We start from the raw sequence: 27707 nt of genomic DNA on the forward strand, positions 1-27707 counted from the left end.
CTGTGTTTTCCCAAGGACATTTTTTCCTAGCTAGGCGTTTTTCCCTTCGGCGTTGGCTGTGACACGTCTCGGTGGCGCGGCCCGGGCCCGGGGTGCAGGCACGGCGGAGGCCCACAGGTGGCGATGTGGTTAAGGCACACCTGGGCTGCGCGGGATGCCCGAGACCAGATTTACCGGTCGGCCTGCCGGAGGGAAGTCGGGCCGCATTCTTGTACCGGCGCACTTATCGGTAAATAAATACTCCCGCCTGAAGTTTCGTACGCCTGTGCGGGCACTCCGCTTCCACATTAGCCGACGGCAGGGACAGGTTTAAAATACTTTGTTGCCTCGGACAACCGAGAGACGATGCACGCACGCACGCTCGTAATTCAGTCACGCTGCCAGTACTAAGTATTTATTTGACAAGAGCAATTAACCGTACCCCCCGAGCGGTGCCAGGCCCCGCTCTGCCCTCTCCTGTGGCGCAGGTCAGCGCTAGCCTGTGCGCACACAGAGCTGCTGCCCGTGCGCTGCTGCAGTTGCAGCGGCGCCTGACTAGCCAGTCCCACTGTCCTCACTGCATTGGCTGCTACTTACGTCAGCAGTCTGGAATCGAGAAACTCGTATTATGAAGTTTTTCTGTTCTTTCGTGGACACTGGAAATGTATAATTTATCTGACTCCTTAGCCGCGGTTCGCTTGGTGAAGCACGTTTGCGAATGCTGTGTGATGGGCGCGCCTGTGCCCGGTACGACGCGATACCAGGCAGGAGCCTGCTCCAGCAGTTGGGCAAATCCCCGCCGCTTGCGGGAGTAACTGTTCGCGGGGATAACGCCCACTAATTAGGGAGCATTTACAGTCACTTTATTTATTTCGAGGGACTTTTTTAGCCGTATGGTGCTGTGCTGTTCCTTATCCGCCATGACACGGTTAGGCCTCAAAAATGCGCAATCAATACGTGGGGTTTTTTAATAATTTTAAGTATCCCTACTGAGTATCACTTGTGATTTGGTATCAGCCTTGGGCTTCTTCCTCGAAATGCAGTTGTCTTCCCAACTGACAAGCCGTGCTGCTGCCAGCCAACTGCGACAGCTTAACCCTTTTAAACCTCTACAGGGAGCTAATAACACTATCCGGCCGCGGGCCCCAGAGCACCGCTCCCCGACGGCTCCACCGGGAGAATTTTTAGAAGTCGGCGGCTCGACACGGCCCCCTCCACCGGAGGCGCGAGCCGGGAACGTCCCCTAGGGCCTCCAACCGCCACCCCAGCACGGACCCGAGTGCCCAACAGCCCGTGTCCCTAAGCGGGACGAGGCCGCAGGCACCGCGGGGGCGCCAGGAGGGCGGCGCGGACCGGCTCCCACAGCCACGGAACCGCACCTCCCCTCAGCGCATCCGCCCCGGCCGAGCCACGGCGACAGGGTTAGCGCCCAGCACCCGCGAAGGGCTCCGGCGGACGTCGCCGCCCGGGCGGAGCGGGCCTGCCCTCGGCTCGGGGGCGGCCGGGACGGCCCCTCGCCGCCAAGTTTCTCAACTGGTGGCCGCGGGCGGAGCGGGCCGGGCGGCGCCCTAACGGCCGCGCGCGCGCGCCACTCCTCAGCGCCCGGGCGGGCGGCGCGACCACCGCTGCCCACCTGACTCCCTCCTTCCTCTCCATTCCCCTCCTCCTCCTCCTCGCCCCCTCCCTTTCTCGCTCTCTTTTTTTATTTTTTTTTTTTTTATTTCCTCCCCTTTCACTCATTCCTTTGTCTTCTCGGGGATTGGCAGGTTTTATTATTCCGCCTGAACAAGCCGGGGGCGGATTGGCTGCGGCGGGCTGACGGCGGAGCCGAGCCGGAGTGTAGTTGGGATTCTGCTCTGTCAGTAACACATGTGTGAGGGGCAGCGGGGAGCACACGCACACACACGCGCGCGCGCAGGGACACACACGCACACACACACGCACTCACACACCCGCTCAGGCAGGCAGAGGGGCCTCCTCCCGCGTCCTGCCAGCGCCGCCGCCGCAGGATCCCCAGCACCAGCTCCGCGTCCGGCCCCGCTCAAACTCGCAGGCTTTCGCCCTCTCCTCTGAGGCGCTGAGGCGGGCCGCGGCCGGCCGGCTCCGCGCCGCGGGAGGCTCGGGAGCCGCCACAGCCCAGAGAAGGGGGCGGAGGTGGGGGGGCGGGGGGGAAGCGGTACAAAGTGAAGCCACATTGCCAAACTTACCCGGCGATTGCAGCAGCGAGCGGCGGCGCCCTGCGTGTGCAGCTCAGCGGCAGGGACTGAGCTCTGCAGCTCCCCTCCCGGGAAGCGGGAGCTGGAGGAAGGACCCAGGCAGGCGCCTCTCATAGCAATATCTATATTTTTCCAGCCTGGGCTGCCCCTTACCGGGCGGGGGGCTCCCTCCAGCGCTCCTGAAAGCCAGAAAGAGGGCGAGCGCTGTGTTTGTTTCTTTGCACGGAGACCTCCTCAGGCACCCCGAGCGACGTTGCTCCCCGGCCTTTTGCAATATAGAGGGGAAGCAGGTAAGAAGTACCGGTAATTACCCCTTATTTTCCAGCGTACGTGTGTGCGGTTGCATGCCCGCGCCCCCTGCCCCGCCGCCGTCCCGCGCTGCCCGCCGCGGCGGAGGGGCGCGGAGCGGGGCGGCCCGGGCGCGGGGGAGCCGCGGGCCCCGGGCATTGTCGCGGCCCCCGTGTACAAAGCCTGGCGGCGGCAGCCGCTCGGGGCGGCTTTCCTTTCCTCCCCTTCCAGCTGCCGCCGGGAAAGGGCTCTGCCTGCCTCGGCTGTGAATGGAGAGGATGGGGGGGAACCCGGCGGGAGGAGGGGGGGGGGGGGGTGGCTGGGGCACCCACTTCCCCTGTAGTAAACACTATTCTGAAACAGTGGCAGAAAAGATCAAAGTGAGCTCTGTATTTCTCTCCTCTCCAATTCCCTTCCTGCCCCCCACACGGTCTTTTGTTTCAATCCAGGAGAAATCCGGTGAATCACCTAATTAAAACCAAGACATGAATTAAGCATCCATTTTTGTACTACAAATTGCCAGCTCTCTGCTTGTCCCTCCCTTGGTCTCCATTAAAAAAACACCAGAGACGCTGTTAAAAGGGGGGGGTGGGGGGTGGTATTTTGCCTCTAGCTTCCAGCTCTGCTTTCTGTTTCACTGACTCCTATCCCAGGACCTAAATTGCTTGGCTGTGTAATTACTAGAGTAAGCCTATTTAAGTTAAAAGCTTTTTTTCCCCCCAACTCTAAATGAAACTTGATGAGGGCCCGTCCTTAGTTATCAAGGGAGTCACTTTCTGGTCAGTCCTCTTGATTCATCTTTTTAGATTTAATCAGCATTAAGGTATTGCTTGTCCTTAAGAGCTTTAGCTTAATGGGGTTACTGGACGGTTTTCTCAGTGTAACGTTTCCCGGTTTATATTTATATATATTTGCCTTCGATAAAGACGGGCTAAGGTGGTGGCATGGAGTCTTTTTCTTTCTTTTAAGAAATCCGAAGTGATTTAAAGCGTAGGGAAACAGTTTAAAGACTCGGAGCAGGAAATGCAGATTCATTTAGGCTGTAGCTGGAAACTGTAACAAAAGGCAATTCCTTGAACAAATGCATCAGAAATCAATTTACATAAAGGTATATGATGCGTTCGGATAAATGCAATGCTAATGGCTTTTAGAGTGGTTTTCTTTCCAAAGTCTCGGGGTTTTTGTTACAGCTTAATTGGTGCAGTTCTTCTGGTTTATTGTGCGGTCACTGGACATACCTCCAGGTACTCTTTCTGAGGAAATGTGTGTTTAAAAATCGGCCTCGGTCCTCCTCCTCCTCCTGCTGCAGCCGAGTTGGGCTGGTGGCAGGAAAAGTTCGTCCTCGCTGCTCCTGAGGTATCAGTCCGAAGGTCCTTAGCAGATAGCCAGATGCCTCGGCATGAGCACATACGGCTTACAAAGGACAAAGACAAAACATGCTGCTTAATTGGCAGTAAATAACTTGATCTTTTTATAGTATAAGTGACTAGAGGAACACCGGGAGTTTATTGGACTCTGGATTGAAGGCAACAAATTAATCGGTTTAGAGTAAGCTTTATGAATTGATTCCTATATTATCTCTCGGTTGTCCTGCTTGCATAAAGCATTTATTAGAAAGTGAAAAATGCCCTCAGTAGCAGTTTTGGGGCCGGCCGGAGTAGCTCCAGCCGGAGCGGTGCACTTCAGTGTTCTGCTGCTTTCCGATGGTCGCTAAAGTTTTTTTTTTGAGTAACAAAGCTTTAGCATTTAAACTGCTGATCAAGGGCAGATTAGCGAGACAAAAGTTGAGTATGTTTGTGTAGGAAGTTAACAGGCGTCCTGAAGTTCAGTGATCTATTATTTGGGCCAGTGTCCTCAGTCTGGAGTGTTTTCTCTGGCTGTTTTTATGTCTCCACAATAAAACAAAACAAAACAAACCCCAAACCCCGAGTTCTGGACGGCCTGTCCCGAGCCCCTCGTTACCGCCCCGAGCCTGCGGAGTCTCTCCTAGACTGAAAAACCAGTTTCACAACTCTTTTTTTCACTCTTCACACACTTTTTTTTTTTTTTTTTTTTTTATAAGCAAAACAAACCCCGGGACTGTTCCTGACTTGTGAGCTGCAGCTGCACAAGCCCGGAGCGGGGGGAGGGCGGGGGGTGCGGCGGGGTGCGCTGGCTCTGCCCCCCACGCCCGCCGCTCCCCCGCCAGCTGCGCGGCCTTGCCCGTGTCCCCCCGCCCCGGCCCGGGAGCGGCGCTGGCCCCGCCGCGGGCGAAGCGGGAGGCTGGCGGGGTGCGCCGCGCTGCCGGCCCGTCCCTGACCCGCCTACGCCCCTCTCTCCGCGCAGGCCATGGTGAACCCCGGCGGCAGCTCGCAGCCGCCCCCGGTGACGGCGGGCTCCCTCTCGTGGAAGAGGTGCGCCGGCTGCGGGGGGAAGATCGCCGACCGCTTCCTGCTCTACGCCATGGACAGCTACTGGCACAGCCGCTGCCTCAAGTGCTCCTGCTGCCAGGCCCAGCTGGGGGACATCGGCACCTCCTGCTACACCAAGAGCGGCATGATCCTCTGCAGAAACGACTACATCAGGTGAGGCGCCGGCGGGCACGCAGCGGCTGGCCTGGCGACGGCCGGGCTGGTGGGGACCGCTTTCCCCTTCCTTCCTGCCTTGTTTCCCATTCTCTCGTTTCCCCCCCCCCACGTTATTTGTGGCGGGCAGACGAGTGGGGATGCGCGGGGTGGAGGGGTGGGCTGGCGTAGGATCGCTTCTTCATTAGGAGCGGAGAGACGTGCGGATGTTAGCGCCTAGCCCAGGGCGCAGTTGCAACTGCCAAGTGGAGGGAAGAGTTGAGGGGGGGTGGAACGACGACTGTAACTTTAAAGTGGTTTGTCAGCACAAAACAAGTCCTAACTAAAAATAAACAGCAATCAGAGAGGCTAAATTAATCTGCTTTGTTGTAGTGTTGAAGGAGAAGTGTGCATATCTGAACAGTAAATGTTAAAATCGTAGGGCTTAAATAAGGCTGTGGCAGAGGTGCTAAATAATGAAATGCCTGCCTTTAGTATCTGATTAATTATGATATTTACATAAGCACCTTTAAACTCCTTTGAGTGGAAACAGAATGACTCATTCTCTGTTCTCCTTGTGAAAGAGCTGATTAACCGTCAGTTGGAGGGCCACTGATTCTACTTACAGCCAAAAACAGTGGTATAATGTTTGTCCTCATTGTTACAGAGAAGCTCTGAGCCGACATTTTTCTTAACTTGCAGTATAGAAAATACAGGGGATAGGAGAGGAGGGATATGTTCTTGCCCTTTATTTCTTATCTTTTTTTTTTTTTTGAAGCTGTCCATTTTAAATGCTACAGATTTGGGTAAGGGGGGACTAAGCCTTATTAATCTCGCATCTGTTGGGGTACAGTAAGATTACTTAGAGTATCCCTTCCAACGAGTTTCCAATATAATTAATAGAAAGAATTCATGAGGTCAGGTGCCCATACGATCTTTTCAGGTGAACTCAAGCTACTTAAACTCATTAATTTAAAAGGAGGCATTTTGAAGGATTACACATTTAATTTGAGTAAATGGTTTGATAGACTGATGCACATGAATGCTTCAAGGAGGTGTTCTATTTCAACATTCAGTAATTAAAAAAAACAACAAAAAAGCTCCATACCTTCCTGGCATAACAGAAATGCTTACTTAGAACAACTTGTGTTTTGTTTAGGTGCTTCTGGTTTCTCATTTACAGTAAATGTCAAGACTTAACCCAGGTTTTTCCTTCTCTCTGATGGCTAAAAAGTTCCACTTTTTTTCTTCCTTTCTAAAAAAAAAAAAATCCAAACCAAAACCCCAAGAAACCCAAACAAAACCACCAGCATCCAAATGTTACAAGTTTTCTCATGTTGTAAAACTTCTATTGAGGAGATCGGGACTGTGCTGAATGTGTGCATGTGCACGGAGACCTTGTTGTCCTAAAAGGACAAAATTAAGACTTGGTTACTCTGATAGTGCAGCCTCTGCCCTGATACATGGCTGCATCTTCAGTTGGTTACGTAGATGAAATGCAGCCCTCAGTATCTTTGAGGAATCAGAGCCTTAGTTTTTGCTAATTTTGGGGGTACTTCTAGAAAGAAATGCTAGAAAATCAGTACATGGGGGGGTTAATGGTGCTTTTTGGTCATCATCCTAAGCAACAAGCCTAAGCCTGGCAGAATTGTAATTAAATAGAGCAGAACAGTGTTAGGGAAAGAGTCTTGTTTGAAGTGGAAAAATTGACACTACTGTTAAGATGCACTGAATAGTACAGATTCATCACTCGACCAACACCATCAAACAAATCCTCATGTCTGATTACTACTAATTAAAAAGAGAAGATGCGTCCACTGTATCCCAGAGGCAAGTTCAGGCAAGCTTATCACAGTCCTCTGGTTTTGTGTTGCCAAAAATTAATACTCGTTTATTTTAATGTAGGCGATTATGAATAGGATGCTTTATCAGATGGGGGTTTTGAATTGATCTCCTTGTTCTATCGCCTGACTTCTCTTTAGATCTGTGTAATTTGACTTGCAAAAATAACTCTGACAGATGCTTGCTGAAACTTGAACTGGACACCGTACACTCAAGGTGGGGTAGGACGGTCTGGCCCTGCAAGGGCTGAGTTAACTTGCAGCTTTCCCACTGGAATGGACTTCGCAGGCTTCCACGTGGGTTCTGCTGGCGTGAGCGGGGCCCTCGCCCTTCTCTTGCTTGAAACACCCTCATTTGGTTGTGGAGGCGATGCCACCCATTTGGCAGCGAGTCTCTCCGGTTCCCCTCTGCCATCCTCCCCACCTTTTAATTTTCTGTAGGGCTTTTGCAGTGGCACATTCCCTTCCCCCAGCAAGAGCCATGGGCACAGTTGTTAATTGGAGTTGCGGGGCACGCTAGACACGACTAACAAAATGAGAAAGAGGATTGATCGGCCCGGCAGGCGCCAGGTGAAAGGGACTTGACTCCTTCAGGCCAAGACCACGGGGCCATTTATTAATGAGTCTGAGGTTGTATGTGTTTTTTTTGTTAGTGTTTAAGCAACACAGCACTCCCCCTTTCCCTCCCTTCTCCCCAAAAACCCGACAACAAATTAGCCGTAGAGCTACAGCAGCAGCTTTCATTGAAAGCCAAGGTTCCTGGGAAAAGAGAGGGAGGCGAAAATCCCAGTCCCTTCCCCTCCCTCCCCACCGCCGGCAGCGCGCTTGCAGGGAGGGGAGCCGAGCGCAGCCCTCCCAACCTTAAGATGCCAGATAAAGCAGCAGCGTGGCAGCGAACCCGCACAATTAAAAGCTTTAATTAGTGTCTCCTCCATTTTCTCTTAGTTCTGATAGGTTTTATCTAATGAGATCTGGTCCCTGGCTTAGATCTGCTCGGAATGACGTGTCCGAAATGAATGAGAGCCGCGTCGCAAACAAAACATTTAATTAACAAAATTGGCCTCTAAGAGAGAGCGGGGAGTGGTGGGGAAGGGAAGGGGAAGAAGGGGGAGGCTGCCCAGGCGTCTCTTAAAGGGGCAGCGCCCGCGGCCCCTCCCCGCCCCGGGCGCCCGCTCCTCGCAGGGCGGCGTGGGCGCAGCCCGCCCGGCCCCTTCCGCGGGGGGTGCGTGGGGCCGCGCCGGACCCGGCCGCGGGGCGCCTCGCCCGCCCGCCCGCAGCCGCAGTGTGCGCCGCGCCGGGGAGGGGGCCGCCGGGCAGCCAGTTCATTTCCCTGGTAATCAGCGGCAAGCTGCTATATTCAGGGAATGCTGTCCCTTTAATTGAACAGGCTAGGTAATTAAATGGCACTTTTCCAATAGGACGTGCTAGGTAAATCTAATAGTTGGTTATTTAATATCACTTTGAAGTCTGCCCACTCAAGCACAATGACAGCACAGGAGCATGTGAACTATTAGCTAGGAAAAAAAAAACACCAGGATCTCAAAAATTAATTAAATCGCATGCAATTTAGGGGGAACGTTTATCTTGATTTGTCATAACAGAATTAATTCAAGGCCTCCAATTCACTTGGGGGCAGATCTGTTACTCTGAATTAACCAAGCGTAATTTGCCTGGTATTTTTTTTTTTTTTTCCTCCTTCCCCTTCTCTAATGCAGCACTTGCCATTATGCACAGCCCCCCTTTTAAGTATCAATAGCTTCTGGTGCTTTTAAGGTGCTTGGTCTCTAGTTATTCTGAAGTACCTTTAATGGACTTGGCTCCAGGCATAATTTCTGTGTTGCCTTTCTTTGTTACATTTAATATAGCTGGTGCAGAATTTAGATCAAATATAGGGAATGTACAGAAACACCAGTCACTTCTGGATCAGTAGGTTTGGATGTGCATTTATTTCTCTTTGCTAGGGCTTGGATATACATCTGTGGGCACAAATGTACGCTGTGTTGTGCAAGAGTCAGAGCACTTAAATCCATCGCCACAATTTTGGAAACCACTGGAACCTTACTTTGTTAGTGTAAGTTGCTGGAGGTTTGTTTCTGCTGATACTGAATTTTGAGCAGCAAGATGGTAAACTAGGCTAAAAAGGCTTCTTGCTGCCTTAGTTCCCACTCTTCTGAAAGTTCTGAGGAAAAAAAATAAGAGGAGTGTTTGTGTGTTTAGGGTGTGGGGAATGCTACATCGGAACCACACAGTAGTTAATTTAAGGTGGCCCAGTAAAATGCTGCTAAATGTAGAAGAGCTGCCTTGTCCATGTAGGGAACCTCTTGATGTTTGTGATTGATTGCATTGCCCAAATGTTGAAATATTAATGACCTTCTTGGACTGAGGACCCAAAGAGGAAACTGAAACCAATTCTGTCATCACAATTAAAGAGTCCCCTGGCTTTAATTAGCCTGACCTGGGGTATCTCTACCCATTGCTGCAGTTAAAGAGAAAAGAGCCCATTAAAGTCCAGTCTGAGACCGATAGCTACTTAATTGAGCACCTAAAGCCTCAAGCCTTTTAAATCAAATACTGTCCTGGACGGTCCCCCTGGTTAGATAATTAGCTCTCCAGCCTCCCAGAAACCATGTGAACCAACTTTTTCAGTAAGAATAGTTACTGTGGAAGGCTTCATTTGCTGGTAAGGAGGAATAACATTTATATTTTTTAAAGATAAACCCTATTTCTGTTAATGGTATTACAGAACAAAACCATTCATAACAGTAGAGAAGGAAAAACAAGCTTATTTTTTCCTGGTAAATAATACAAAGCAGCGAAAGGGTATTCTGAGTTTAAAAGTAATTTTAGGAATTTTAGCAGAAGATGCAGCTGAAGTGACTTCCCAAACCTGAATTGTTCTGGGAACATGCTTAGGGAAAGCCTAAGGTGTGTGGAAAGCCTCTGGCTTGGGTTTACTCTGTTTATTAGAATTCACGGACATTGTGAGGTGTGTGACCACTTCTGGTGGGAAGAGGATTGTGTAACAAATGAATGCTTAATGAACACAAGTAGTACAATGAGATCAGCATTCCGAAAGCTGTGTTTTCAGTTGGGTGGTGCAGTTCGGGGGGGGGGTTGTGAGTGACGGCTCACGAGGTTCAGATTCTGCTGGACAGAGTCTATTCATCTTTGCCTTTCTGCCTCCGCCCGACCCAGCAGTGCCCTCATCACCCCTTACCCTGGATTTTTGGCTCTTTGCTCTAGAAATGTGCCACTGCCTTGCTGTCTCCTCTTGCTTCCCCTGCACCTTTTCTGTGTGCCAACTTCATTACTTGTAACAATGGAGGAAGCAAAATGCATATCGTAAAGCTTTGGAAGTAACCTCAATACATCATGTAACTACTCGGAACTGGTCCTGATTTAGAAGATGCCCTAATAATGGACCCTTAGTTTCCAGACAGTTTAGTCCCTTTGGCTGGAGGTCCTGACAATGTATTAGTTCAGCTTTCCCTTTGTAACCACTGTGATTCTGCAAGAACGTGTCAATGTGTCGTGGATCTCAGACTAATTAGTTTTGAAATGGAGTTTTGATTGAACTCTTCAAATCGATGCTGCTGCAAAATTTGTTTCTCAGCTTCCTATTAAAAGCCATCTTAAGGGGCAGTTTTACTACTCTCTCTGTCGTTCAGTCGATACATTTAATAACAACTTACAGGCTATTTTCAATAAAGTGGCGACAGCAAATTAGTAGTTTGAACATGACAAGCCTCCTCTGCAAGCTCAGATTCTGAAAATTCAAAGCAATTATTTTTATACAGAGGCACACCGCAATCATTCAGATTACGGGTATTCTGTTGTAATGCGTCTCCTAGGTTGACACAAACAGAATTTTATGACTTTATTTGGACAGGAAGGAGATGCAAATATTAATATTTATTATGACACCAATACGCTAATTTGTAAATCCTATTACTGTGTTTTACATCGTGCAGAAAAGTGGGTCTGTGACCCTGCCAGCTAGTTCAGTTTCCTTTTTTACTGCAAAATGATTGTGGTAGTCTTTATAAATATTTGTGTATATTAGAGAGGTGTGCAAAAGCAAATAAAGGTTTTCTAATTCTGGCTAACGCAGCCTGTAAGAGTAGAACTCAATAATCATTATTGTATTATATTTTGAATCGATGCGTTGTGCCTTTAAACAGATTTGAAGAATTATGTATATATTTTTCTTCACCACTCTTCTGCCTGTCCCCCCCTCCCCCCACTGCGTGTGCCCCCCCCCCAATGGCAGATGTTGTGGTCTCATTTGATTGCATAGGAAAACTGCAGTGATACAGCAAACACCCAGAGAGATATGATGACAAATGGGTCCAGATCCCGGTAAATTACTTTCTGCTCAAATCGAAATTTCATTCAGTTTGTTGCTAGCAGAGATGAAGTAATCTAAATTGTGGACTCAGGAGCAGATAGAGGGAAGTTGGAGCAAGCATTTCATTATCAAGAGAGAGAGAAGGTTAGGATGAAAGAGATGAGCAGAGGCAAATCTAAAGTGTTGACACCATGATTGAAAAGGTTAACCCATACACATTATATATCAACCTGGATAGCAGAGAGTTTCTAATGGAAACTCTGCACTGATGGAGGTTTACTGGAGTTTCAATACACTGAGCATGATGTCTTCTTAGATATACAATCAAATCCTCTTAACCCTTTTGATGACTCATATCTCAAGATATGATTAAAGTACAAAAGAGTTCTTCATATAATTTCAAGGACACAATGCATTTAAACTCCAGTCATGAATTGTATCTTCTTTTTATGATGAACCCAGTAATCTGATAAAATGTGTGTCGTACAGAATTGTTTGTGTTTCTAGAGGTGTAAGTCAATATTTCTGATTAAATCCTGTGTAACCACATCCGAGGTGGGGTGAAGCTACCAGTTGTTACACAAAAATATACTTTTTCATATTGTGACACGTAAGCAAGTTAGAAGACGGGGGTCAGAAGCCTAAAACAGTTGTGTCATAAACCATTGCAGCGATGCGCAAAAATGCTTCGAGCCTCCCGTGTATTAAATTATTCATGATCATCACCTCTGTTCCAGGTTATTCGGGAATAGCGGTGCTTGCAGTGCCTGTGGACAGTCCATTCCTGCTAGTGAGCTGGTCATGAGGGCACAGGGCAACGTCTATCATCTTAAGGTGAGGGGTTTTTCTGTGTGGTGGTGGGGTTTTTTTTAGCAGCTGATTAGCAGTGCCATGCTGCTTTAGTATAAAATCTGCATCTGCTTATGAATGACTTGCAAAGCAATAACTAGAAATATGAGTATATATTATAAAGCTTCCCTTAGTGTGTAGCTTTGTTCCCTCGTAATCGGTAAAACTATACTTGAGTTATGTACTGCGTAGTCCCAACAGGTAAGACTAATGCCATATTTGGAGATGCTAGAAACCAAGCAGCTCCATATCTCAACTGTACTCGCAGTCTCTGAAGTGTAATTTTCAGGCCCGCAGCATACTTAATTTGTGCTGTAGTTTCACTTGCTGTCTCTTTCTCTTTCCAGTGTTTTACATGCTCTACCTGCCGGAATCGCCTGGTCCCCGGAGATCGGTTTCACTACATCAATGGCAGTTTATTTTGTGAACATGATAGACCTACAGCTCTCATCAATGGCCATTTGAATTCACTTCAGAGTAATCCACTACTGCCAGACCAGAAGGTGAATACTTCACAATTACTAATAAGCTTTATTAGAGCTAAATGAAGATCAATTTCTTTTCGTTCTAATAGTGGACATTCCCTACCCCTGCAAGGAGACCTTTAAGTAATTGAACTTACCATAAGTAACTTAGACATGGGGTACGGGGCAAAATACTAACCTTTTACATGTGACATATAGGGTGAGTTGGTTTGGGCACGTGCCTCTGTACAGCTGTTGAGCTCCTTGTGTACAAAGTGAAATGGAGAGCATATATTAATATAAACTCTTTACAAGGAGAAGTATTTTATTTTATGATCTTGAAGTTAAGGGCTACAAGAGAGCAGGTTTTTGTGGGAGGAAAATTAGGTTCTTTAATATGGAAAGAAATGTCTTGAGAAGGGTTCTGAACTAAGCCAACGTTATTTCACTTCAGCATTAAGGTTTTAGTTGAGGAAGCATGCTGGGGTACTCGTTTCAAAAGAATTTTCTTGTCTGTTTTGTATGTCATAACTCAGATTTCAAAACCAAAGCACTATTTTTTTACCGCTCCGTAACACTAATAGCTCAACTAGAGATTGTGTGTCTCTGTGGTTGATAGCTCTTGGTTTCTAGCTAAATGAGTAAATAATACCTGTGCAAATCATATGGAGGAGGAGAAGAAGAAAAAAATTCCGATCAACAGTTGTCCTGTAACTCTGAAACTAGATAGTTTTAGATCTATTTTAATCTCCTTAATAAGTCCTAAAGCAATGCAAGTGAGTGCATTTTGATAACTGCTGTGCCTAATTTGTAACAATTACTGTCAACCTTGAGTTAAGAGACTGTTCATTCCACCCTGGTCCAGAAAAGAGTGAATGTATGACTCTTGCACATAATTTTATTCACATCATATTTCATACTGATTATGTATTGATGACATTGATTCATTTACTCTTTACAGCGCCACTTGCATGGATATTAAATCTTATTGACCACAGATGAATTTTAATTTCAGATTGGTGATAGATTTTTCCATCAGCTCTGATAGTATATTTGACTTTTTCATCATTAACCCAGGCAATCACACAGCACTGAGTTATTGCAATGAAACAAAAAGTGCACACTTCAGTTGGTAATTCTTTATAGATTTACAATAGGAACTTCATTAATGTCTGTAAGGATCACAAAAAATAACGTTTATCTGCAAATAGGAATTTGGAAGATTAAAAAAATCTGGGACAAATGCAAGTTTGATCTATTCTGTAAAGTACAGAATATTTTTTTTAGTGCTTTTACTTAGTGGAGAAATATGTCCAAGAAAACACAAAATGGTTTTTTTTAATTTCCACTGGGTTTTTTTCTGTTGTTGTGTTGCCACATTTCAATAGCTATGTTTGCTTTTTTTTCCTGTGCATAAATTTACTGATTAATTTTAAGTATTCTTTCAAGTCTTATACAGTGAGTGTAATTACATCAAAATAAAACATGGACCTTTTTTATTTACTTAATTTGTCAATCGAGGTGATGAGGGAGTTGAGTACAAGAGTCCTATATAGTTAGGCAGAACAAAGATAATTAAGATTAGAGGAGAATGTGCAGCCTCTTCTCAAGGAAGTACAAATACAGTTAAAGATTCATAGATTTATACTGTTGTGAATTTTAATGAAACAAATCTGTAATATAGACTAGCTAGCAGTGAATCTGTTAAATGAATATTGGTAGGAATCCCATTTCAAAATATAGGTAAAACCATTCATCTTTATACACTGCAGTAAAAGGTTTGCCATTCTGAGAGCGCGGTTTATCCACTTGTCTTCTAGGAATGTAAAGTTTAATGTAACTTCAAATAGGCGTCTAAATTGTCATTTAGTTTTATCAGTTTCTTGCTATGCCTTAGCGAAACATAAAAATGATTTAGCTGCAGTAAAAGCAGTAGACATGATGGGGAACATAGAACATGGGAAAGAGAAGTAAAATTGGACAGGGCTTGCAGAGCTCACGACTGTAGGCACCTGGTAGAACCGAAATGCAGAGAACACAGTGAGAACGGGGTTGTATTTTAGTTCCTGTCACCTGCTGCTGACTGCATTGCTGCAGTCAGCGATGAGGAGGATGAAGAAGTGTTAGGGAGAAGACTGGGGGGGAAGAGTTTGGGGCTTTTTTCTTTATAACATAATCTCTGTAGAAAATGGTGCAAGTTCTCCTGCCAGTTGTCAGACAGGAATTGCTGAGCACCTGAACCCCAGAAAAGTGAACTATAGTTGGTCTCACCACAGAGCTGTCAGGTTCCTGGGGCTTTGGAAGCTACAGGGGCAGGTGCCAGGAAGGTTGTTTTGTGCATGTTGCCTTTTTAACAGGCTAAAGATGCATGTTGGGCATGTTTTCCAGAAAGTGTTTTAGGGCCACTAATTAAAAGTGTTCTTCCACTGTGACAGAGTTGGCTGTAACAGATCCTCTTTATTAAACATTAAAGATCAATCAGTCTCCAGGTTATTCTACCACTAGAGATTATAGGCATAGCAGAATATTCACAGGGTTTTTTTTATTAAACTGAAGAGATTGAGATGTATTCCCAGTGTTACGCCACATTTTGTTGCGTATGTGGAAGTGACGGTTAGGACCTCATTGTTGTTTTAGCGTAGTTTACAGGTTGATACCTGTTGGTGATCGGTGCAGGTGGACAGAGCTGTGTGACCCAGTGCTGGTTAAGACCTTGCTTTTCTTTTTAAGGAGGCGAACGCTGGCTGTTCTGCCTTCGGCCTCCCGGCGCTTCACACAAGTACATGATAGTTTCCCATCGCTTGCTGTGTAGCGTGCAGAGAGCCTGTTGTATCCGAACTCGGTGCTGCTTGCCTGCAGAGTGCAGACTCTGAGTTTGAGGTGCCCCGTGTGCCAGTTCATGGGAAGGACCTGTATTGCCAAGAAGGGTTTGCTGGTAATGCTCCCGTAGTAGTTGGTGTTTGCAACAGGATTAACTGCCTACAGAAAGTACAACTTTTCCACCGGTTGGCAGTGTTGGTAGCAAACACTTGTGTTCAGCGTCTCTACTTTTAAATAAAGTATGAGTTAGATTACGTCTCTCAGAGAAGATCTTAAAAATCTTCTAGTTTACATATCACTCAACAATTCCCTTGTAGTTACATAATTGGTGTTGTCTGTGTCCATAGTAGAAGATATTTGATGCTCATTTATTAAATATGCTTGCTGGCTGCTCCCTAATCTTTGTTCTGGACAGACAAATTACCTTTCTCACACTGAGCTCCAGCTCTGGGGAATTAAACCTCCAAGCCTCTACTACTTTAATTAGCTTGAAAGTGGGGGGTTGCAGTTACTAATAGACCTCAGGCTTTTAGTAACTTAGAGAAAGGGTGAAAAAAGAACTTCCTGGGAAGCGCAAAATGTCATTTAAAACCCATAAAATTCTAATATATATTATTTCATTTCGGTAATTGCAAACAGATTGTATTTGAAGACTATGGATGATAATTTCTATTTTATCCATGAAAGTTTAGATTTTTATTGAGTTAGACACTTTTAATTATCACAATTCATTAACACCAGTGTGAAAGCACATGTTTGACTTCATATATTAAAATGTTTATGTAACATTAACTAACACACCAGATGAGGAATTTTAAATGGGGCGGGGGGAATCCTGAAATATATCTATATTTAGCTCTTATGCAGTGCAGCATATTAACCAGAGTTGCCTTGGGAGGATATTGGCTGTACTTCTTATTTGCTTTACACACTATTTCTTCCAATTATAAGATCATATTACTAGCTTCTTCAAAGGCCTGGCATAATGTTTCTTTCCTTTTAAAAGGGGCCCAGAAAAAGCACCTTATTCACTGTACGATTGTTACCCCAAAGTACACTTATTTATTGTTGTCGTCGCTTTTTTTCCCTGTCTGCTCTTTTCAGTAGTGAAACTGCAGAAAATGTTTGCGCTTTGCTATTTGAAGTTGAAACATTAGCAGCATGAATGGATAGTGTAGAAAGCCTTAATCAAGTCACAGTTGGAAAGTAATCTAATAAAAAAGAGATTAGTGAATAAGGAAAAGACAAAAGCAGTCATGTTGTAGTTTCCTATCTCAAATTTAGTATTCTAGCTAAGATACCCATTTTTATTTCTTACAGGTCTGCTAAAAGGTCAGAGTAATGCAGAATGCGTGCCTTCATCTCAAATTTTGTTCATCACAGATGGATCCCATGTCTCCAAGTAGACAAGTCACCTTTGTAGCTAGCATCAATGCCAGCTCCATACCATTGCACCTTCTTTATTCTTGATTGCCCTTCCCACATTTATTGGTGTATTAAAATGACTGAATATGAACATTAAGGACTCCATGAACCTGGGCTAATGGGAGACTGTAGAGAAAATGAAAAAAGATCCACCGGAGGACATCTTGGGGGGGGCGGGTGGGGAAGATGACTAATGAAGCTAATTAAAAGAAGCATTGAAATCTGCTTTCTACCCTCATTAACAATTAGCAGGGCACTGGCCAGTTTGTACCCTGTGTTTTACCTTAACAACATTCTATTTGCTCTTTGTATATTTAAGTGTTGTAAGGAAATGTGTTTCAATCAAACTGAACATGAGATAAAGATGTGGCTTTTGTGATATTCTATCACAAACACTTTTATTGTATCTCTGTAAAATACAATGTATGTATGCATGTAAGTGTTTTGTCCTAATGTTGCTACTTCCCATGGCAAAAAACAGAAAAAAAAAAAAAAGAAAAAAGTCAGGCTCATAGCAGCTACTGTGTAGAAATTTTCACCTACTTCTAATTTGCTGAATGAAGAAAAATCTTTTATTTGTGATATTTTCAGAGACATTTGCTCTAGTATGGTGTATTTAAATAATAAAAAAGTAAAACAAACAATACTGAATGGAGTATGGGTTTTAGAAGCTCTGCTTTTTTGTTTTAAAATTACATTCAAACCATTATTCTGAAACTGTATCTTAGGTAGTCATTACCTGAACTGTCACCTTTAAAAGTAGCTTTTTGGTTTGGACCTTTTTTTTGTCTTATGCCAGTAAAGAATCTGTTACAACTACTTAACTGTGTTACCTTTGGCAAGGATACAGAGCACTACTTCAAACTTCTTTATTTTTCATTGAGATTCCTAATTCTAGTAACAGCAAGTGTATTGTGATTCCTATTGCAGTGAATTACGGTACACGTACAGGTAGTGCGCTCGCTTTCTATCCCGTTCCTTTCTGCAGACTCACCTGTGTGAAGGGTGTGCATGTGTCTGTGGGTATGCAAGCACGAGGGGGTGTGTGTACACTGTGAGAGGTCAAAGAATAATAAAACAAAAAGCAACGAAAGGTCTGTACCTCATGCTGAGCACTAGAATTGAGCATTCATAAAAAAGGAATACAATAGCTATTCTCATCCCAACAACACAAAGTTGTGTTTGCTGTGCTAAGGGATGAACTTTTCAACACTGATACTCTTAAGAAAAACAAAACATGTTTCCTGGGCTATTTCTGAGAACTAACTGATCTCAAATATGAGCTGTTCTCTGTAAGCAAACAACCACCTCCTTCCCCCGCCCCCAAAAGCAACAAAGCCTCCTCTAAGCTCAGAAAGGGAGCGGCTTCAGTTAGTGGGTTCTTCCAGCGGCCGCTCAGTGGTAGAGCTGTGCGGATAATTTTCAGGAAAAAGTCTGGCTTTCCCTGTGGCAGCGAGGTCCTAACGTGAGCAGTGACCGTGATGCCTTCAGTCAGGAGACTACCAGCACCCAGAATGTGCCTCTGCTGCAATTAATAACAAATCAGTGTTAACTGCTCTACTTCTGTAGGAGACTTAATACATCTGAAATACACCATGATGATGTTTTCCTTTTTGATGCAGTGTTTGAGGTGGTGGTTGCTGTTCAGCACGCTTGGTTATGGAGTGAGCTTGACTTACATGTGATGCCGATACACAAACAGCTGATTTATAGATTGTGCTGTCTAAACAACCAACATCAGATTTTTATTTTTTTTAAAAATTTTTCTTCAGAATCTACTTCTTGACCTCTAGTATATTGGAGGGCTGCTGAATTCCTTTTTTAACACTTCAGTGCTTGAGGAAAAAATAGGGCTGTCGCAGAGACAAGGAAATGTCGTTATGTACAGTATCAGCCAGTAAAGACAAAGGAATACTTGCAGGACATACAGAGCAATAAAACGACTGAAGCTATGTGTGGCTTTTTAATTAAATGCACTTACATATTTAAAAAATAATTTTCTAAGCTTTTTGATCTGGCATTAAAGTCTTTAGGTAAAGTCCTGCAAATTGTGCTGCTTCGAAATCTTTGAAAAGACACTTGAAGTCGTGTGAATACAGAATTCAAGTATTAGTGAGCCTGTAGACATCTTTTTATAGTCTTTCAGTATAAGCACTCAAGGTACGGTGTTTAAATCTAACACGTACAGGTTTTTGGTTGTCCAATATAACCCAGAAGAGCTAAGAAGATAGCTAATAACTTCTAGTAAGAAATGTAGTCTAGCATTTAGTGATGTAGAGGTTGAAGTTCATTAACGGCTTTAAATAAACTATTATATGACTCGTTTGTAAAGCAGAGCTACCTATTTAATAGCTTACTTTAAAAGCATTTCTTAAGTTGCAGACCTATAAGATTACAAATGTCACTCATGTTAGCATAATCCACATGCAAGTGATGAAGCCTTTGCTTTGATGTGCTAAATTGGAGGAGGACTAATGGAGCTATGAATATACAATAGAACATATTTTAAGTAGTGTTCTTGCTTTAGGTAAAACACTTTCTTGAAACCAGAGGCATTTCAGACAATAAAATGGGCTCTAATGGGGACGGTAGGTGTGGATGGAAGGCTACTGGAAACACTTAGATTTGTCCTTATGTGAAAAAAATCACTTTTTTAGGAGCTCTGTAAGGAAAAGCATATACTTGTTCACCTTTTATCACATGCATTTGCTACACTGAGGCTGAAATACACCCTCTGCATTTAGTGCTGCTGAAAAGTCACACAAATAATCATTCAGTAAGAGCTTCCCTCACTTTCAAAAATGAATGCTGTTAAAAAAAAATCAAAGGAAATATTACTAATCTGAAATCATCCTCGTGAACCTGGATAAAATGCTCTGTCTATACTGCATCTAAACGTCTCAATCATATAAATTGTCACTCTTATTAATGAAACAATTTTGTAAAAAGATTGCCCTCTAAATGGGTTTAATGTTTTTACCTATCCAGCTGTCTAGTTATGAGATTTACGCATCCTGGCAGGCAGTGGGACATTAAGCCTTTCCAAACCAAATTCTGTTTGCAACAAGATACTGTCTTTTCAGTCCTGCCTGATTTATCTTTAAATATTTTAACAGGTTATGCAGTATCTTATGAAATATAAAATGAGAATGTCTTACCAAAATGAAGCCTATGAAATTAAGTCACATCTTTAGAATATTAACCACACTGAGTTTGTCTCCTTTTTTTTCCTCTCCCTGTGAGTTAACCCTGGTAAAATTTGCATCATCTAATTTTAGGGTAAATAAATAAACCCCCCCCAAAAAACCCCAAAACCCACCCACCGAACAAAAATCACCCCAAAACCCCAAACTACACAAAAAAAACCCCAAAAAAACAACCAACCCTCCCAATCACACACTGGCATAGCACGGCTTGCTATCAAATGCTGTCAGGCATTTCAAAAGACCATTTTAATTTAAATTTTTTATCAAATTCTTTGGCTGGTAGTCATATGTCAATCGTGAGGCTTTTTGCAAGGATCTACATTCTGAACAGCTCTGTTAAAATGACAAATAAAATTGAGATCAGAACATTTAAGTATTTTTTTTTAAGTTTATATTTCTTTGCTGTGAAGTTCTGTGTTCCAGCACTGATTGCACTGCCTGAGCCTCCTGTTCTTGAAGTACCAGATAACCATTGTTGCTGCTTGTTACCTTTAGCACCAGGTGTATGCCTATTGTCAGTCCAGCTAAGCCACAGAAGAGCTTATTGCAATTAAATAGCAATTTGTTTCTATGAAACTGCAATTAAAGTATTACTGATCAGCCATTTTAGATTGGCGTGCTTTGCCTGCATGTTAAGCAGCGAGGAGTTCTCCATTTGTTTCTGCAGAGTCTGAGCTGCGAGTAACAGTGAAGTGTAACATGCTCACCTATGTCCCTTGTCAAGTTGAAAGTATGAGTCCTGCGTGAAGCACTCCGATCTCATCACGAACACGCTGAGAGCAATGACAAGTCAGGGCTGATCGCTGTAAGTTGAACTTGCAACTTACAGGACCTGAAGTTATTACTGCTTTCTGTTCCCGGGTAAGCAGGGATGTGTACGCTTCCTACAGGGGATGTTTTCAACTTCAGATTGATTCTGTTGAGAATGGACTGCAAGTTGTGGGCCGCAAGCCAATAACGTGCTGCAGGTCCTGACTTGTTAGAGCTGTGTAAACAGGGCTACTATATCTCCTTAATCACAACTAATAAAAGACTAGAAGAAAGCAATCAATTACCTTATAAGTTGTTGTTGGGGCTTTTTTAATAAAAAGCAGAAGTTTATCTGACAGGGCTGTTATTTCCACACTTGTACAACAGCTGAGACAGTGTAAAGCAACGCGATCTGCTCACCTGTGTGCACCCAGGCTTGGCTGGCGACTCTGCCTGCGTCACTCCGGAAGCCACAGCGCTCCTGCCCCCAGGCCTGGCAGAACCTGCCCTGCCCACCCCCACCCCCACCCCCCTTGAGTCCCCTGCCACGCTCGTAGCCTTTCGTGGTTGACTTGAAATCTGAAATGTAAATTTTTGGTGCAAATTAAAAACTTGTTTGTAAGAACTCAAAGAGGAATTAACTTTGTAGTGGTAATTATATTTCTTAATTATCACCATATTTTAACAAAGTCTGAGACATGCTAACTTTAGTTCCTGCATCTTTGCACAGCGGAGGCTGTAGACATCCTCGTTCCTGCGCCAGCGGGGATGACATCACACCTGTGGCATGCATGAGATAAGCGTTGCTTCATTTAGAAACAGGTTCCTGTCTCTTGGAGACGTTCCTCGGGGTGAAATGGCTTGGGTCCTGGGCCTGAAGTGTGACCCATAGGGATAGTTGAGTGCTGCTGAACAAACTGCTGTGCCAGGTGGTATACGGGACACAGGACTCCCTGCGTGCCCGGGCATTAGGTGCCCAGCGTGTGCAGGCTCTTAGCCCCTGGCAAATGGCAGCTAAAATGCCTCTGCTCTGCTTAAACCTCAGTGAGAATGGCCCAGGTGACAGCCAGTAATTCACTTGCATGCACAATATTGGTCGTATGTCTGAGCCCCAGGAAAAGTCCTGTTTACTGGAGACAGATGTGACTGTGTTGAGGGGTTTTTCCCTCCCCTGTGGGTCTTTTTTAACAAGCCAGGTTCTGTTGGTGTGTTGCTTTTCACAGCAGTTTCAAAGGGGTGGCAACAGGGGCTAAGACTGTAGCTGGGGAAGTGCTTTTTTTGCCCCTGCTCGCCTCTTGCCTGCCCACCAAAGGGCATGCAAGGGCCTAGCACTACAAGGGCTGCAACTTTTTAAGGCCTCTCAGTGCTACTGTACTGAAAGTAATAAATTGCAGAATTCTAGTGAATGGAAAGGCACGTGCAGCCATTGCATGGCGTGTTTAGCCCCATCAGAAGATGCAAAATCCAGTGACTTTTAAGAAAAGCTGTGCCTGTAATAGGGTGATGCTTGAGGAACGCTATGTGGTGGCTCAAGCCTCTGAGGCACCAGTCCTGAAAAGGGCCCGTGCTTTCAAACAGCAAAGCACACACACCCAGAAAGGCTGGAAATTTTAACAGGTGTGAGTAACTTTTGAAAAATTTGAGCTTAAATTTCTCTCGTATTCACCATTCTATCACAGTCCACATTAGACCACTGTGTCGCTTTGTTCTCATGTCTAATACCACTCTTACATTTTTGTAATCATTTTATCTGCTTAAATCTGTTCCCTGCTACATTAGATGTTCACCTGAGCTTACAAATGCTGAGCTTGAAAATAATTTTTTTAAATTATTAAAAATGTTTAAAAAATATATTTTGCTTTTTAGTATTTTTTTTCACTGCTACATATTTAACTTTTAAAAACCAAAAAAAAACCCCTAAATCCCTCAACAATTTAATTGAAACAGTCCTATAAACCATAGCATCAAGCCCAAAACTAAGCTTGAGATATTCTTTCCCCAAAGGGAATTTTTTTTTCCCCTGAGAGCAAGCTATAGCAGAGAGAAAATGGCCATCTCAGACCCAGCAAACATGCCCATGAGGGAGGGAGCTGAGCTGCCAAGCACAGTGAGGTTGGCAGCAGGAAAAGGCCCTGCAGACAGACTGCCCACGTACCTTTCTCAGGCGAGAGGTCCCCTCTGACGCTTGTGTCCTTTGCTTTTAAGGGAGCGGTGGCTGTTGGGCAAGCTGAAGTCCTCTGCGTGCAGCCAGGTTCCTCTGCAGCTAAACCAGCCGCTGTTTCTTTCTTGCACTGTTGGAATAGGCTGTTAATTACATTTTGAAATATCCATATACTTTTCCTCTTAGGGGATCTTACAAGCAAGCTTTTCGCTAACAACTTCTGTGGTTCACCGTAACCTCTCAGAATAATCATCGGTTCCATTGAACTTATGCCAGTTGTTTTGTTAAACTAAATTGAGAGAACAGGGCCTATATTCATTCTCGAAAGGCAAGAGATTGCCCTGTGATTTGGGGAAATCTTGATTGCTTACAGAAGAATAAATGAATAAGGCAGATATTAACTTTACACCTGACTTCAATTTCTTTGAGCAGTGGAGAAATGTCCAGTAGAAGAAAAAAATCCAGCTAAAACTCATAAGCCAGCCGTTAATAGGCTAATTTTATTGTGCTGTAAAATCATCAGCTGCTTACAGAAAACAAAGGGGCAATGAATGCAGCATTTGTCTTTTATTCTTGGGAGAAAAACCTTAAGATCAAACAGCCCCTAAAAGACTGAGCTGATATGCATCCCACTTACACATTTTTGGCTATCCTCTGATATTCATTCCACTGATGTCTTTGATAGGTAATTATATCAGCCATACCAAGATGCTGATACCAAACAGTGGAAGACTTCACTGTTTTGCCATAAAGCTTATATCTCTTGTTATTGAACTCTCATCAGACATGGGATCTGCAGCAATCATTCGAAAGCTGTAGTTGGTGTTTTTGTGCTTATGACACATTTAAAAATTATTATTCTTGCTTCATCAGTTAGTCTTTTTAGCTGGCTTGAAAAAAAAACATATTGCAAATGAGCTACTATTCTTATTTGTTGTTTTAAGAAGGGTAAGCACTGAAGTATTCAAATGGAACAGATTATACCTTTAATTACATCCAAACAGGATGCTGAGCTGATTTTTCTATTTTCCGTTTAATTGCTATAGTTCAAAAAGATATTGCAAATTTGTAGATGAATTATTTAAGCATAGCCTTCTGGCCTCTGTGTTTATGAGAGAGACCAAAAGGGGGGAAAAAAAAAACCCCAAGAAAATAATTTAAAGGGAAAAATTACCACTTCCTTCTTTAAGCAAGAAGTTTGAATAAAACATCTTGTGGGAGATGTTTTAGCTGGATAGATGTTCTATGCTTTCTGGGAGCATCTTGGGATTTGTTTGTATCCCACCAACCACACTGGGTCCCTCACTCCTGTGGGATCCCCCTCCTTGTGCCACGGGTAGCAAAGTGCTGTTTGTTCTCTAACCTGCTCGCCCGTGAGCGTGGTGCTGCACAGATGCGATGTCAACCACCCACCCTTTTCGTGGATGCACTTGATCTCCGTTCTCCTACATACACAATGAGAATAATGAAAGCAAACACAATTCATCACTTCTTAAACTAAATATATTTCCATTTTGTTTGCATGTGCATGTGTATATATCACTCACCGTATATATTTAGAATATGTACTACGACATTACAGCCAGTGATAAATCCTACCCACTTACTATATGTGTTATTTGCTGCAACATTAAGCTCAGTAAGAATTTTATATGTAACTTGTACCAAAACTAGATATATTGTGGAATTGATGCACAGTTGTAAACGGGAGCATAACTTCCTGCTTCAGCGCAGTAGAAGGTGGCAGCTTGTGTGGCGATTCCTTTGTAAACAAGTGCAGACTTCCCAGAGAATAAACCAGTTAGTTAATTATATTTTTAATTATGTTTTTACACAATAGGATTCTTAGGGGGGAAAAAAACCCTATAGCACCAACAAAAAATTTGAACCTAAGGACTGTACTTTGTAAAGAAATGCCACGCATGAAAAACTGGATTGTGCTGGGCCCAGGTCTTTTGCTCCCCCTCCCTTTTTTCCTTCTGCTGAACTTGCCTGTGTAGAATATTTTTAATAGCTCCACTGTGAATGCAAAGAAAGATGACACTGGCACAATCTATTTAATTTTTTGTGTGGATTATCTTATTTCATTATTTTCAGTAGTGCTAAGTATGTGCTACCCACTTAGAGAGCTGATGCAGTGCACAGCAAAGCTCAAGATGTCCTCTTAAATACGCAAAGCTTATGCAAGGCCGTGACACAAGTAGGTTTTAAACGATAGCAGCGTTGGCAGCTTTGAAGGGCTGATATGATGCAGCCTTGCCAACACATCACAGGTAACATGGAGAGATTTGGGGAGAAACTGAACTAGCTGGAGGAAGAGTAGTACACAACTTTTATTGATGAAGTTCAGGGGAAAGAGGCACCGGGGGCAGCTGTATTAATCCCATAATAACTTGAAATATAATCAGTACATTGCTGCAGGGATGGCTAAGAAGGGAGGGAGGTGGAGGTGTCAGGGTTTAAGTTCACAGGCTTTCCCAGTTCATTAAAAAGTGAATCAATCAGTGAAACAGGCTGGCTTTTCAAAGGGCTGGCAGTCATGAACGGGCTTCGGACGTTGGGAGGCACGCAGATGGCATGCCCGTCCTTGTGCAGAGGTTGCTGGAGCTCAGCAGCCATCCATTTGAGGAAAGGCTGTGTTTTACCCTGCTCAAGCTAGTAAAATGTGTTATAATGTGCTAGGGGAGATTCTGGCTGGATTTTGAGAACTTAAAAGCTAGGCAGTGTTGGTGCTGTGGGCCATATAAAGGTGATGCTGATAGATGTTTATAAAGGGAAAAAGTTTTGTTTTATAATTTCTAGAGTGGTGGTTTAACCAGCAGGCAAATGGGCAGAAGGAGTCTGCCTACAGGATCCCTCTTTGTAGGCAGCTGGTACAGTAATTAGGTCATTACTATTAATTTTTGCCATCCCTGGACTGATCAGTGACGTATTTAAAAAAAAAAAACCCACAACAAAAAACCAAACCACAAGTGGAATTCATATATCTGGATCTGGCATTTCCTACATCCTTTTGATGAAGCTGGAACATCCTCGGAGAGTGAGCTTACTCACACCCACAGGCACTCGGAGGTTTAGGACAGGCTGCCCTATATTTAAATAGGACTCATGACTTTTTAATTACTGCACAGTACAACAAGGCTCAGTGAGAACACATTGTTGTCCAAAGTGGTGTGCTGTGATTGCTCACCAGTGGTATGGGAGCACATTTAATCAGTGGTCTGTAATTCACATGAGAATGAGTACCCACCACAGGCACAGGTAGGAACACTGACAGACAGATGGCATTTCCATACGAACATCAGCCCTGTGTTGAGAAGACAGTATGTGAAGAGCCATGTCATATGGATGACTGACAGGGGCTGAAAGACATCCGCTGTTAGAAGGCAGCTGGTGTCTATGTGACCCAATAGCTCCTTAGGGAGAAACACGTCTCTTCCTGGACATCTTTTTTGGGATCCAAGTCCAAATCTGCATCAGCCTCTGACCACCTCATCCCCTGGCCCTTCCACAGATCCTGCTGTGCTTGGGCCAGGGACTGCCCTCAGGTTAATTAATATTTCCACTGATTGCTAGAGGAGCTGTGAAGGAGGACGACAGACTTTGTCAGTAATATAGTTAAGAGAGGCAAGCTCCTTCTGGCCAACATTTGCTTTTAAATAATTTTTCCTTTCTACGATGATTACAATATGAAAAAATCCAATGTACCTATTATTCTGCCAATCTCCAAGGTAAACATTTGGCAAAAGCATAATTTAATCCCACCTGCCCAGCTTCACTGCACATTACTTTGGGTGAGCAAAACCCTTCTTTGAACATGCTTAGCCACAGCCTGAACTCTGCCACATTGCTATGAGGTGGTGGTTTAAAGCACAAACCAGGCTGCCTCCACATCTCCTTTCTTGCATTCTGAGGTCTTTCCAAAGACAATACCTGAGCTGTAGCCCAAGGCCAGTGAGTAGAAAGAATACTTTCTCATTTATTTTTTTAATTCCTTGTTCTGTGTCAGTTTCAACCACCACCCTAAAATTATGAGTTTTCTAAATGATTATTTTGTCTTCCACTGCCCTTCATCCCAAAGCTCAGCCCACTGAATCAGTTCCATTTCAGCAGAAGTGGGTCAGACTACCTTCATCCACGTTGACCCAGAGCTTCACGAGAACTCACCGCTTTGGCAAAGTGGAAATTAAATCAGATGGAGAATAACCTCAGAAAAGCAGAGATGTCACTGGCATCTCCTTCACACCACAAACATCCCCTGCTATAAACATCACAGATCCTCACGCCTGAAGCACAGCTTTGCTGGTGGGAAGAAGTGCCAGAGGAAGGGCAGTGCAGCTCATCTGTACACTGAGGCTCCCCCCACCACCCGTGTCCTGGCCAGCACACCCAGCACTGGGAGGGAGGACTCACCCAGTGGTTGCCTCCACTAGCACCTTTCCAGGAGTTCATGCTACTCCCTCTCCTGGGAGCTTACAGAAGATGACATAAAGATATGCTCCCTGCCATCCCATGATGGAGAATCCCCTGGTCCCTTCCTCACGACTCCCTTCCTCCCACCTGGGCCAGATCCATCTTACTCTGCCCCTGATCCAGGAATACGCATATGTGTGTCTTGTGAGCAGCCTGCAGCTAGAGGGCTTTGATCTGAACTAGGCTCCGACAGGGATGTGGCTCCGTGTGAGCCCCTGGCAGAGAAGGAAACCCCGACTGAAGCCCAAGCCAGCACAGGAGGGGCTGGTGGTCCCAGCAAATCCTGGGGACTGCATCCCTGTAAGACTGGACCAGACTGTTTGACCTAAAACAAACACAGTATG

General features: G+C 44.4%; 1 protein-coding gene and 1 long non-coding RNA gene across 3 annotated transcripts in view; one reads left to right on the forward strand and one right to left on the reverse strand.

Annotated features, from left to right (window-relative positions):
* Window positions 1-2357: 2357 nt before the first annotated feature.
* Window positions 2358-16923, forward strand: LMO4 (LIM domain only 4; the record flags this gene model as incomplete). 2 transcript variants are annotated; one of them, XM_084265924.1, is made up of 5 exons in its annotated part: window positions 2358-2485; window positions 4809-5047; window positions 11953-12049; window positions 12412-12567; window positions 16669-16923. In XM_084265924.1, the coding sequence occupies exons 2-5, from the start codon at window positions 4812-4814 to the stop codon at window positions 16675-16677; spliced, it is 498 nt and encodes a 165-aa protein (XP_084122050.1). In that variant the 5' UTR covers window positions 2358-2485; window positions 4809-4811. The 2 variants fall into 2 exon arrangements, with proteins under 2 accessions (XP_084122050.1, XP_084122049.1); XM_084265923.1 differs by lacking the exon at window positions 16669-16923 and having other exon boundaries at window positions 12412-12612.
* Window positions 16924-24309: 7386 nt separating this feature from the next.
* LOC311193406 overlaps window positions 24310-27707 on the reverse strand; it is an 8488-nt gene continuing 5090 nt past the window's right edge. The window contains exon 3 of the long non-coding RNA XR_014617391.1: window positions 24310-24335. This is a non-coding gene — a long non-coding RNA (uncharacterized lncRNA). The remainder of the gene's footprint in view (window positions 24336-27707) is intronic.

The sequence above is a fragment of the Gallinula chloropus genome (genome assembly GCF_964237585.1).
Source record: "Gallinula chloropus genome assembly, chromosome: 6".
Lineage (NCBI taxonomy): Eukaryota > Metazoa > Chordata > Aves > Gruiformes > Rallidae > Gallinula > Gallinula chloropus.